This window comes from Apteryx rowi, unplaced genomic scaffold (assembly GCF_003343035.1).
Source record: "Apteryx rowi isolate R43461 unplaced genomic scaffold, aptRow1 scaffold_591, whole genome shotgun sequence".
Lineage (NCBI taxonomy): Eukaryota > Metazoa > Chordata > Aves > Apterygiformes > Apterygidae > Apteryx > Apteryx rowi.
In genome coordinates this window covers 138406-151634 of record NW_020450862.1, presented here as the reverse complement: position 1 = coordinate 151634, position 13229 = coordinate 138406, and the positions used below count along the sequence as shown (strand labels likewise).

The 13229-nt window shown below is 39.2% G+C and overlaps 1 protein-coding gene across 25 annotated transcripts in view; it reads right to left on the bottom strand.

Moving 5' to 3' along the window:
• The window catches only part of VPS13B (vacuolar protein sorting 13 homolog B), a 438137-nt gene that overhangs the window by 291628 nt on the left and 133280 nt on the right, over positions 1-13229 (bottom strand). Inside the window, exon 18 of one of the 25 annotated variants that reach the window (XM_026082793.1) lies at positions 2950-3364. The exons of the other annotated variants lie outside the window; for them this stretch is intronic. Within the exon in view, the coding sequence (XP_025938578.1) occupies positions 3354-3364 (11 nt within the window). The 3' untranslated portion in view covers positions 2950-3353. Of the gene's footprint in view, positions 1-2949; positions 3365-13229 lie in introns of those variants that run through there. 25 annotated transcript variants of the gene reach the window in all.

Here is a 13229-nt window from a genome sequence, read left to right as displayed (position 1 = left end):
TTCAGGGAGAAACATTACAGTCAGCCACTGTGATGGGGTGGCACTGAACACTTGAATGGCGAGAGGCTGAAATCACCAAGCCATTAAAGAGGGGATCTGAGCAAAATCCTCAGACTAACAGTTACAGATGGGCTTCACTGTAATAGAAACAAACGCCCCTGCCTCACCTGACCTGATCCGGGATCCCAATCGAGAAACACTCCTCTTAGGCAGAAAAAGAAACAGCTCATCCACACATTTCTTCATTCCCTTCACACCAAATCCAAGAGCAGGTCATGCCTGAACAAGGTAGCTAATTAGCACTGGACTTGCATAAAAAATTTCACTTTTTGGATCCTTGGGAACTATGAAGGAAAGTATTGAATATATTTTCCCCAGAAAAGCAGTGACGAATTCCAGCATAAATTAGTTACCTCTAATGTATTTTTGAAGAGAAAATAAAGGCATTGCAAGAACAACCTTTTTCATCTTAAAGAAAATGTCATTACAGTACACTGCAACGCAACTAAAAAGAACACTGTTCATAAGAACATTTGAAAAGGAACAGTTTAAAAAACTGTGTTAAAACTTGGGGGGGGGGGGGAACAGGGCTGCTCAACTTTGCCCCTTTCAGCAAGACCAAATTAGAAGAAGAAACGCATGTAGCTTAATTTTTAATTGCTTTCTTGCATTCATAACACCACTTAACTTCAAAGTCCATTTTCCAGCAAAGAGATTCAACTACTGGCTTTAAAAAAAAAAAAGAAAGAAAAAAGAAGAAAGTTGCCAGCGCTTTTCTCTCTGAGCACCTGCGTGTGAGGGGCAGCAGCAGCAGCAGCGCAGCGCTGCAGCAGCCGCCCGCTGCAGCCCCCACTCCATCCCGCACCCTGTTAACACTCCGCACCTAGCGCCCTTTGCCGCTCGTACAAGGCAGAACCACAGCACGGCAGGCGGACAAAGCCCTGCCGAGAAGCTTCCCCTTCCTGACACCGTTCGTGGGGGCTGTTTACACAGACTTGCAATGAATTATTAGCAATAGCACGCTGGAGGAAAGTTAGAAAGGCCGGTGACAGGCTGCATGGCACATCTGGGTACCCACATGTTCGTCTGAACGCTTTCATCAGCGCTGATATTATTTCATCATACCGTTACTTGACATAAGGAATTAAAAACAAAATTAGTACGCTGCCCTCAATGTGTATACTACTTTATGTCAGGAATCTGTCATTGTTTTTACAACTTTTGGTCTTTTTTTACTCTGTTATAAGGTGGTAAGATGTGGGGACTTTATGACTCTTAGGACGTGTGGACTGGGGGTTTTGTGAACTATTCTGAATTAAACAATTATTACACTGGTAATTGCAATGAATTTGATGCTGCGGGTGATCCATGCCTATGTTCTTATATTCAGCAGACAAAAAATAATAAGAAAAAAGGCTCTGTTACTCTGGGCTCTGCTCCACTAGTATTTAACATAATTAAATGAAGAAAGAACTACCTGGGGAATTTAGTGTATGAATGCACAGTAACATACAGGCACTCTTTCCATTTCAATATTCAGCCATAAACATWGTACCCCATCAGTGCCTCAAAATCACACTCTAGTCAGAATTAAGATTATGTAAAATGAAAAAGGACAGTTGATTTATATCCTGCTTATGAATAACATCGTCTCGTTTTGTGTCAGTACTTCTGGAATTACCTTCCTTATTATTTATTTTTTTAATTTGCATCTCTTGTAGTATCTCGTCCTCATTATCCACTAAAGATGCAATAACCTCAGCAACATCTTGTTATGAAGATCAAAGCAAAAAAATTTGAAAAGTAAATAGATTTTCCTCCCTCCTCTTTATACCATCCACATCTTCTGACCTGCCATACCTATATCTTGCTGGTCTAGAAGTATCTGAAGCGCTCACAGGGCTTTAATTAAGGTTCTTTTTCCTCAAAATATTTATCTTATTTTGCAAAGAAACAGGAGTCATTTGAATCCTTTAACAGGGCCACAGGAATGCTTGTATTCATTTTAGATTGAATAAAACTGACTGAATAAAAAATACAAACTACAGAGGATATACACCAATTTGTATCTACAAAATACATTTCACTACTCAAGTGGAATTCATCTTAGCTAGTGCTTTACCCAAGTTACAAAAAGGAAGAAATTAGATGCTGCCTTTATCTTAGTAATGGGATGTTTTTTATTTTTAAGAAAGATGGTAAGAAAAATCAGAAAACAAGATGTCAACTAAAACCTGTAACAGAAAAGAATACTAAAGAAATAAAGCAATAAGTTTTAGTGAATTTTTGCATAATGTGCCAGTGTTTACTTTTAATTATTCTCACTAGCTATTTAACTAAGACCGTTACAGAAATGTAAGATTTCACTGAGACACAATGGAGGGATTCTGAGCCCCCCAAAAAATCTTTTTTTTTTTTCCCCTCAGCTATAACAGCTTACAGAACCACAGAATAGTCGGGGTTGGAAAGGACCTTTAGAGATCAACCCCCCTGCTCAAGCATGGTCACCTAGGGCAGGTTGCTCTCAGCCATGTCCAGCCAGGTTTTGAATATCTCCAAGGATGGAGACTCTGCAACCTCTCTGGGCAACCTGTGCCAGGGTTCAACCACCTGCACAGTGAAGAAGAGTTTTCTAATATTCCAGTGCAGTTCCCTGTGTTTCATTTGTGCCTGTTTCCTCTTGTCCCGTTGCTGGGCACCACTGAGAAGAGTCTGGCCCCATTTTCTGACACCCCCCCATCAGGTATTTTTACATGTGGGTCAGATCCTTTTTTAATATTATTAAATCATCATAATCACAATAACACTATTGCTACAAAAACATGTCTATAAAAATGTTGGTTTAATTATATGACTTACACTTTACCTAACAAATTTAAAAGAAAACAAACAGAATGGGAAACAATCTCAGAACGATGGTTGCCACAGGAAACACTTTAATCAAAGGAAATTTTCTAGCACTATCTATTTTTCATTATGGAAAATATTTTACAGAATCATTTATTTACATCACTTTACTTTGGATTTAAGTACAAAAACTGCTACTTTCAGTAATTTCAAAAGAATGGATTTACATTTTCAAAAGACTTTTTAAGCTTGCAGACTCAGCAATCCTAATATTGAATTAACTAGCTTCGTATTTCAACATTGCTCACAAACGGAAGTACAGTTAAAGCAGTTAAATCAAGAATTGCTTACTTATGAGTGCTTCCAATTTGTTTCACTCTGCAAAACCTAGAAGTGGCATCCATTAAATATTTCCCCTTCAAAATCTCATTTACTCAAGGCACTATACAAACCTGTAATAACTTGAGATTTCTACTCAAGAGCAACTCATTCTTTAAGTACTTAATTTACTTTTGTCCTAAAAAAAAGAAAAAAAAAGTTGTAAGGTTAAGGTTAAAAGTAAAGTAAGGAGAACTATATTCACAGGGACACTGCTTATACAGTGGGAACAACAAAGACCACCTCCAGTAGGCAGCCAACTGTTTTAAGAAATCATTGCAAAATATTTCCAAGATATGCAACACAACTTTGTTCGACCTTTAGGAAAAGGCCACCTCTTTCAGGCAACTGATTGTTGTGGGTCCCTTGGGTGGTCCAAGACCTGGGTGGTCCAGCGACTTTAGCTTGGACAGCTTAATTCAGTTTTTACTGTATTTAACTGTCTCACATCACATTTTATTCTTCTGGAGCAAGAATTCAAACTTGCTAAAGGAAGAAACAGACTCTTATTTATATCTCAGTTCCTGAATATTAACACAAGTCTTATGAGAAAACTGTATCACAACAAACAAACAAAAAGCTTTGACACTATTTTATTCCAAAGGGAGATAAAGAACCCTAAGGGCCCAAAAGAATCCTAAATACTTAATATGTTTGTGAAATAGTTTGAAATATTTAATGCTGTGGGTACTATCAATGTCCTCCTAACACTATTTCTAGTAGAACCACCTGACAAAGTTGTTGTGTGCATTACTAGTTTCCTAATAAACACAAACAGCGGAAGTAAGGGTCCCGGTGGGGCCATATGTGCCTCGTGCAATGCATGGCAGGCTCTTGGCATGGGCTGTATGTAGGAGGAGAGCACACCAGCACAGCTGAGGTCTCTTCCATAGTTGACTCCATTGCTTCTGGCTCCTGACTAATTTCTGCTTTGATTCCAGGTGTATATTACCCAAGGTGCGACTTGTTATGATGTGAAATTATTTAAATAATGATGATGTGACAAAGCTTTTCTTTTAAAACTGCTTCTTAAGAAATGGTAGTTTCCAGAAAGCAACAGCAACTCCGCAAATTACTGAATCCTAATATTTGACTAAGAAATGGGGAGTGACAGCATTGTGTCTGGGTGCAGTTCATCATACTATAGCTCCAGATTTTTGGGTTCTCCTTGRAATATACACATACCTGTCCAATGGCTTTTGCTGGGCCCTCCTGCATGCTCAGATTCTTTATTTTTGCCATCATACTAGTGCTATATTTTTTCTACATTCTCATTCATTATATATATTGGATATGAAAAAACAAAGATAGGTAAGCTGGTCTTAGTTATCAATATGTATATAACTTGGCAGTAGACAGCCAGACTGTTCCATACTCTAATATAAAAATGCACAAAAAAGTCTGGGCAGAATAAAATTCATATAAGATTCCTGAAATGTTCATTTTGCAGACACAAGGCAGACATTGAAAGAGACCACAAATACAGACAGAAAGACAGATGCTCATGAAAGCAGGTGAAGAATTTTGCTCTAGATTTCTAAAAACTGTTTAGTTTTTCAAATCACAGCACAAAAAACAATCCGAATATTTGAAAAACAGTAGTTCTTCCTCCTTTATTATTAGTCAGGATCACAGAAGATTCACAGAGAGAGTCAGCAAACTTATTGGCAAATTGGAGCCTGGACATTCTAATGGGCAAACTACTAATATTAGCTTGTAAGCTATCTTTAGGAGGACCTATTAATAAGAAGTTTGTAATAAGTAATAAGCTTAATAAGTTTGATGTTTTTCCTCAGTTTCAAATTAAGATTCAATTTAATACCAAAAAGATGATTAAAATCTACTTCATGATTTGTTTATTGCCAGTAAATTATTAATACTTTAGATGTTCCATCTTGCCTTAAATGTAAATGGTCACTACATCCGCTGAGAAAGGAACATTTATTGTTAAATAGCTGTTTCTTAAGGACAACCTAGGGTTGGGGAATTGAAGATAACCACTACCCAAACCAGTGAACGCAGTCCTGCTTCTTTTTGAGGAATCAGTTTCAAGTTTATACATACGAAAAATTTTATAGCATATTTCACTTCAGCAGAGCTGTTTAATATCAAAATAATAATTTAATAACAGAATTCCTCCCCTTTGGCATTAATGCTGATAAAGCATGCACTGCCCAGCAGTTAACACGGCAGTGGGGTCAGGGCAGCAGGCACCCCCAGGAGAGGCCCCGACTTTCTGCCTTCTCCTAACGCAAGACCAGGCATTCTTTGGCATTTGTGGGGGGGAAATAGCCCTAGAAAAAAGCTGGCATTTGTTTGTTTGAGTGTGTTCTAATGGCGTGACTAGGCAAAAGCAATCTTTATTGCGAAAAGTCAAGAAGCAGCAAACACAACAATCCCTCTCTGACCAAAGGACAAGCTCCAAACAGCTCATGTGTGAAATCTCACTGTGGGATAGAAGAAGCATAAGAATCAGCATGAAAAAACACCTTTACAAATACCTGTGCATTAAGCAATAAATACATTGTAAGACTTTCGGTTGTAGAATTCTGCAACATTGTTGATTTTCATACGGAAAATGTATGAGCAGCATATGTAAAATTGCTCAAATCATTTTGTCTGTTAAACAAACAAGCGAATGCCTAGAGAGAACAGAATAAAGTAACTGGTCTCATTACGATGCATGGTATTAACTTGCTCTGTCTTGCCAAGTCAGTAAGCGGGGTGAATTTAATGGCAATTAGCTGAGATCAAAGTTGAAATACCATGAACAAAGTAGGTAAAACTGACAATATCAAAGAAGGTAAGCATACCATGGGTGACTGAAAAAAAATTACTTAGATTTATTTAGAGTGTTTTGAACTGCTAATAGAAAAGGACAGATTCTTATACAATGTTTATTTTCAAAACAGTATTACTGATTAGGCAGATTTCTAGGAGACTGCTTTCACAGGTAAATTGACCAAAAAAACTGAGAGTGAAGTAAACTATTCTGTAATAGCTCCCAGTGTGGACACACTATTCTGAATGATATTTTCACAAGAAATTCAACTCTGAGTCAAAATCAAGCACTCTCCCTCCTACCTGACAAACAACAGGGAACAGTAATTTAGCAGCCATTCAAAGCAGTAGAAAAAGTCCACTCACTTCAGAAAAAGGCRAGTTCATGTTTTTTTAACATGCAGTAGACTTTAGGGACTGTTAGTAACAGGAAAAATATTCCTCTCATATTAAATCTATGCATCTTAATCAAGACTGACATAAAACAACTATCAATTTAAATTACACATGATTAACCTTTTGAAAAATGGCTTTTTTTTTTAAGTGCTTAAGGAGATCTCCACTTCCACGAAGTATTAGCAGGAATTAAATGCCTACCTTAAATATTAGATGCATTAAAAAAACTACAGCATGCTCACTAATACTTATCACATAACTACAGTCACTGTAAAATTCCATGGTTCAGGTAATACTTTTCAAGCACAAGTCTGAAAGTATTCTATGGTAATTCCCAGAATCTTTGGCACAGATGGTAACATATACATTACAGATGAGCTGATATACAGAGAAGCTGGTAATTAGCCAAGGCCACTAATTCAGTGGCAGTAACATGAACTAACACTAGAAAGATTTTTTCTGCTGTAATCACCCGTTCAACACAGGTAAAATAATAAACAAGGAAAGCAAGTTGCAATGCTGTTTGAACTAAACCCATCAAACCTGGACAAAAAGAAATGGTTCAGTATAATAAACAGCAATACATTTTTGACCTTAACCTGAAGGGTAAAGACCCTGCAGGTCTTGGGCAATTAGTCAGCGAGGTCAATATGAGATTCGCTTGAGCAAGGAGTAAGGTTCTCAGAAGATCAAAGATAACTAGTGTTACACTCYGCCCTAACCAGACCCAGATTCACACTTTCCATTACTTATTTACATTGATCTTATGACTATTTTTATAGATCCATCAGAGTAAGCGTGCTTTTACTCTTTACTAATATTTAATTAAGTTAATTAATTACAGCTTAACTGAAATATCCTACAGAAGACCCCACGCAGCTTTCAAAGTGTAGGCTGAATCCTAATCCTCTTTTTCTCTCTCTTTTTTTTTTTTTAACTAACACTGAGGATGAAGTCAATAAATTGTCAATTAATAACATACTTGCTTTGATGGCTCTTCAGTAATTTACTTTCATACCACTTCATAAATTTCTTAGGAAAACTTCTGGGATCTCTGATACAGTACCTCTGCCATGGGAAAATTTGGTTTAAATCTGCTCTGCTGCCAATAAACCAATAAGACTAACTGGCTGATAATCCTCCCACACTACACTGTTTAGGTATATGCACTCAACCAGCAAAAGTTTAATTTGTTCCGCTAATGGCACAGAAAACTACTCAGACTTATTCACCATATAAATCTGAACTTCAGCCTGATACTTTTTGTTATTGCCTAGGCAGAAAATTCAAGTTATTGAATGCTTTGTAATTCAAACTATTTTATCTCTTCTTTGATCTAAAGCATAACAATAATAACAGACACTATCAGTAACTAAATATTAAACTGCACTTTGTGGAAGAAGTATTAAAAAGCCTTAGAAAAGTCTCAATATTATTTGCATTGGCACACTGACATGCAAGCCATTTTACTGTTCTAACTAAATAAGTATAAAAGTATTCTTAAGCTAAGGAACTAAAACCAGTGATACCAGCTACCTTTTACATATTTCTAGCTGCCATACTTAGTAGCTTTTGTCTGGGATTTTTAGTGGGATGATGCATATCTTTACTAGATAGAACCTATTTAGTTGAAAAATAACTCAATTTACAAGTACACAATAAAATTTAGTAAAGAAGTAATACAAAGCTCAAAATACAAATTTTCTATACAGTTATTAGATTGATAGCATTGATAGTCATTTATATATTCTAAAACAACTATGTGTATGTATGACAATGTGGCATACAAGTTTCATTTTAAAATGTACAGACCAAGGCCAGGTGGAGTTATGTAAAAATTCCTGAAAGAACTATGAAAAAATACTATATATCATGTCATAACGTATTTTATTATTATTCCATCTCATGTAGAAAAACTACTGGAGAATGTTAGGAGACTTCAATTTACTACTACTTTATTTTATATCCTGCCGTGCATAAGGGGAGTTTGTCTGTGTTTCCCTAAAACATTACAACTACACTGTACAGGTACTGACAGGAATTAAAATTTGACAAAAAACTCCAAGTGTTCAGGCTGCATTCTTACTGTCTGCTAATGGGGTATGAAGAACCAAATGGAGATTTTCCAAAAGGATTGAGATATGTTTGAGGTATTTATATTAAAGAAACTGTCCTACCATTCCATTTGTAGTCCTCCGGGAAACAAGAGCATCTAGACTACTATAAGCGGTTAAAAAGATTTATATTTTCTCTCAACACATATTTATGGGGTAGGTCAAAAAATGTACTGTGACTTAGGACATAATTTTTTTTTTTCCCCCCAAATTTCATCAGTACCTCAGAAATTTCATTCACAGATATAATAAGAACAGGTATCTTGTTCTCTCCTTATGCTATACCCATGCATGCACACATACAGGTAGAGCTAGCCATGGAAAACCGTGATAACTCTCTTGTAAAATGTAATCAAGTATTTCCATTTTTTTCAATTGTAATTAAGAAATCAACTCCGGCCATTCTGAATTCTCATTTCATTGTGCTATTCAAACAAAAGGAGGGTAGGAGGAGGACTCTCTCTTCTGGGAAAATAAGAAAGTCCACTACTGTATCTCCACAGCACTGGCAGGGCAGTGAGATGTGGCTCCCCACATAGTAGCCAAAAGAGTGAGAACATTTCCTGATCCTGCTCAGCACAACTGCAGCAGAGACCCCCTTCCACCACATCCTGGCAGTGCACGGTCACCTCCAGACTCTGCCCTGAAGCAAAGCTCTTTCCTCATAGTCTACCTATATGGCCAGGGACACCCACACTGTGCTGTCCAGCTCTAGCCCCTGTTGAGTGGGACTGGCTGTGTTTGTAGGTAGCAGGCAGCAGAAGCCAAGCTGCTTGCCTTGATGTAAGAAGACCAGAAGGAGTGTTGCCCAGGGAGCTCAGAAAATGAAGAACATCAGCCGAAGAAAAAAAGCTGATGAAATGCCATGAACCCTTCCAAGCCCCTTGAGATGAAAAGATAGACAACTACTATAATTGCGTAGAAGAAGAAAAGGAGTAGCACTGCAAGGTAGGTTAGATTCGTATTTTTATTAGTCAAACAAAAAATATTTTTGTGTTACACTGGTTCTACTTCTCTGAGAAAGTAGCAGTAGGAAAGCTTCGCCGCTCCAGTGACATTGGGAATCACGGCTGTGGAAGCCATGAACCCCAGAAGGGCCACCCACCAAGGCCAGATCAAGAGCTAGTGACTACGCAAAAAACAGTCCTCCACACCAGGTGCTATGCAACAGGCCAATAACCTCCCCTAGTAAGAACGTTAACATAAAAAAACACAAAGAGCTATCTGTATTAGACAGAAGCGGCAGAACTTTGCATGCCCCGTGTCTGAGAGCATGGCAAGAACTCAGATGTTGCTCCATTTCCTGGAAGCCAGGACCTAAATGCTGCTGGTTTTATTCCTGAATTATATTGGCTCCCAGTATAACAGCATTCACTTGCAAGCCATCCACTATGGGACCTCTTAGAGTACAAATGAAAAACATTTTATTCCCTTAACATTACCTCATGCTACTTTTGTATAAGTATCACTCTTAATCACTAATTTCTATGCTCTTAAAAAGAAGTTTTCTGGAGTCATGTGCTCAAGGATATTCACACCTCAGTACTAGAGAAATCATTTGTCAGAGCTAGCTGAGTTGTTGCCATTCAAGGAGAGGTGACACAAGCCATTGCTGCTAAATCCAAATAAAGCCAAGCTGCTGTCAAGGCTCCAAGGTTTAGTGCTGACAGTGGAGATAAATACTGCTAGGAGGGAATGCAACAGCAGCAGGTCCCTCCCTCTCTTTCCTCATCCCACTCCCCAGGCCAACAGCAGAGCCTAATTCCCTCTCACAGCCTTCAAAAATGGAAGGAAGAAGAGACCAACTTTTTTGCAGATGTTCTTGGCCTCCTCCAGAAAAAGATGGTAGGCCAAATGAAGTGTCCTGTGTCTGCATTCACCTGACTGGACAATAGCTAGATGAATATTTCAATAGAAAAGGTAAAGACTGCATACCCTTCTGGCTGCAATATTCCCCATCTATGCTAATTTAAATTTAATTAATTGCAGTGTTATGAGCATTACATGAACATGCAAACACACTTAGTAAATCAAATTTGCTGCAAAATCCAGTAAAAGGGGTAAATAAAGGAGATAGGAAGTGATTCTTGATACAACTTTTTCAGCACCTTTTTCCATTAGCTAAGCACAGAATCAGTATTATTCTTTGACTGTAAGGAAATTCAGAAGCATCATTTGGAACACTCATTATTTGGAAAGGGAAGCGTAGAGAGCGACTTTCTTCTAAAGTCAATGCCAGTTCTACTAATACACAATTATGAATGTTGTGTAAACTGAAAATGCCACAGAAAAATTATTAAATAAAAAAAAATTGCTGTTTGAAATATTATGGCTTTAAGTATTCTTTCAGGGAAGTAGAATTTCTTTGCACAATTCCTCCAGTACCTTTGCCACTCCAAGCAGATAGCATATGGAAAAAAAAATTTCCTTCTCACTGTCCTAGCTCATTCAAGACAAGATATTGAGGTCTTTTAACAGGGTGCTGATGCTTCACCTGAAGAGTCTTCCTAATGAAACCAACAAGTACTCATTCAAAGGAACAAAAGCTTCTCCAGAATCTCTGCTGAGAAACTTGTCACAGGGACCATAGAAAGAAACTTCTCAAAAAGGCACTCCAAACATGCACCAGCAGGTAGGAGCAGGGGGTGATCTGCACTGCATCTGTACCTGCCTCTGATATCAATAGTGAAGAGAATCTAAGAGCTACAACAGCATCCTTCTTTCAAATATCTCTCCATCACCCTCCTGGAGCAGCACACTAGAGCACCATTGTGGAGAAGAGCATTGCAGAACATTCCAAAAGCCTCCACTTTGCACAATAGTGTAAGATAAATACTGTCCTCTTGGCTATCCCTCTGCCCTTCTCTACTCCTGCTCCAGTACCTCTAACAGTGCTGCCTTGAATAAATACATAAGAAGATTTTAATCACCATATTTCTACCTTTATGCTGGATTACTCTTGCCTCTCAGCTTTCCTGTTAACAAGGAGAAAATCACAGTCTCTGAGTTTATGGCTTAATTTGCTGCTATCCTGTAGCAAACATCTGCTCCTTCCCTCACAATTTTGAGATAGTAATTTTCCAGAAGAAAAAACAAGTTTGCATGACTCACATTAGAGACTCCCTGTTCCAGGAAATAGTCTGAAATAAAGACTCTTAATTCTTATTGTAAAAAAAACAAGTAGTAAATTATGTGACCAATTCCTGAACTGCCCCTAGTAAGCACTCTTCAAGCCTCATCAATTGCTGTAAGATGACTATTATCTTTGCTCAGAGGGTTGTGCTCAGCGGCGCAGAGTCTAGTTGGAGGCCTGTAGCTAGCGGTGTCCCCCAGGGGTCAGTACTGGGCCCAGTCTTGCTCAACTTCTTCATCAGTGACCTGGATGAAGGGACAGAGCGCACCCTCAGAAAGTTTGCTGACGATACAAAACTGGGAGGAGTGGCTGATACACCAGAGGGCTGTGCTGCCATTCAGAGAGACCTGGACAGGCTGGAGAGGTGGGCGGAGAGGAACCTCATGAAGTTCAACAAAGGCAAGTGCAGGGTCCTGCACCTAGGGAGGAATAACCCCATGCACCAGTACAGGTTGGGGGTTGACCTGCTGGAAAGCAGCTCTGCSGAGAAGGACCTGGGAGTGCTGCTGGACAACAAGTTAAGCATGAGGCAGCAATGTGCCGCTGTGGCCAAGAAGGCCAATGGTATCCTGGGGTGCATCAGGAAGAGTGGTGCCAGCAGGTCGAGGGAGGTGATCCTCCCCCTCTACTCAGCCCTGCTGAGGCCACATCTGGAGTACTGCGTCCAGTTCTGGGCTCCCCAGTACAAGAGGGATGTGGCACTACTGGAGCAAGTCCACCGAAGGGCTACAAAGATGATGAGGGGACTGGAACATCTCTCTTATGAGGAAAGACTGAGAGAGCTGGGCCTGTTTAGCCTGGAGAAGAGAAGGCTGAGGGGAGATCTTATCAACGTGTACAAGTATCTGAAGGGAGGGTGTCAAGAGGATGGGACCAGACTCTTTTCAGTGGTGCCGAGCGACAGGACGCGAGGCAATGGGCACAAACTGAAACACAGACAVTTCCATCTGAACATGRGGAAAAACTTTTTCACTGTGAGGGTGACAGAGCACTGGAACAGGTTGCCCAGAGAGGTTGTGGAGTCTCCTTCTCTGGAGATTTTCAAAACACGCCTGGATGCAATCCTGTGCAATGTGCTCTAGGTGACCCTGCTTGAGCAGGGGGGTTGGACTAGATGATCTCCAGAGGTCCCTTCCAACCTCAACTGTTCTGCGTGATTCTGTGATCTTTGTGAGCGTCCCTGGATAGATGCGAAATAGATCTTTTGTCTGTCTCCAAAAGGACACGCAAGGACCAAGTTCACACTGCCCCTCCAGACACTCCCACAGGCAGAAGCAGGCTCTCATGCTCTCATTCACCTGCTGTTGTGGCAGTGTGTGCAATTCCTGCAGATCTCCAGACATGCCATTAGAGGAAAATACCATTCATATTTTACATTAATACCAGCACAATAAATAAAAAAAAAGCAGTGAAAACATACTATAAAATTATCATTAACCGTATACAAGTGACTATGCTAGCTACTCTTTTTATATGACAAAAAAAAAAAAAAAAAGGAGAAGTATGAAGAAAAAACAATGAGCAAAAGATAAGAGCTGGGACTCCAGTCTGAAAGAAGAGGGGCTGCTCTTACACCTGAC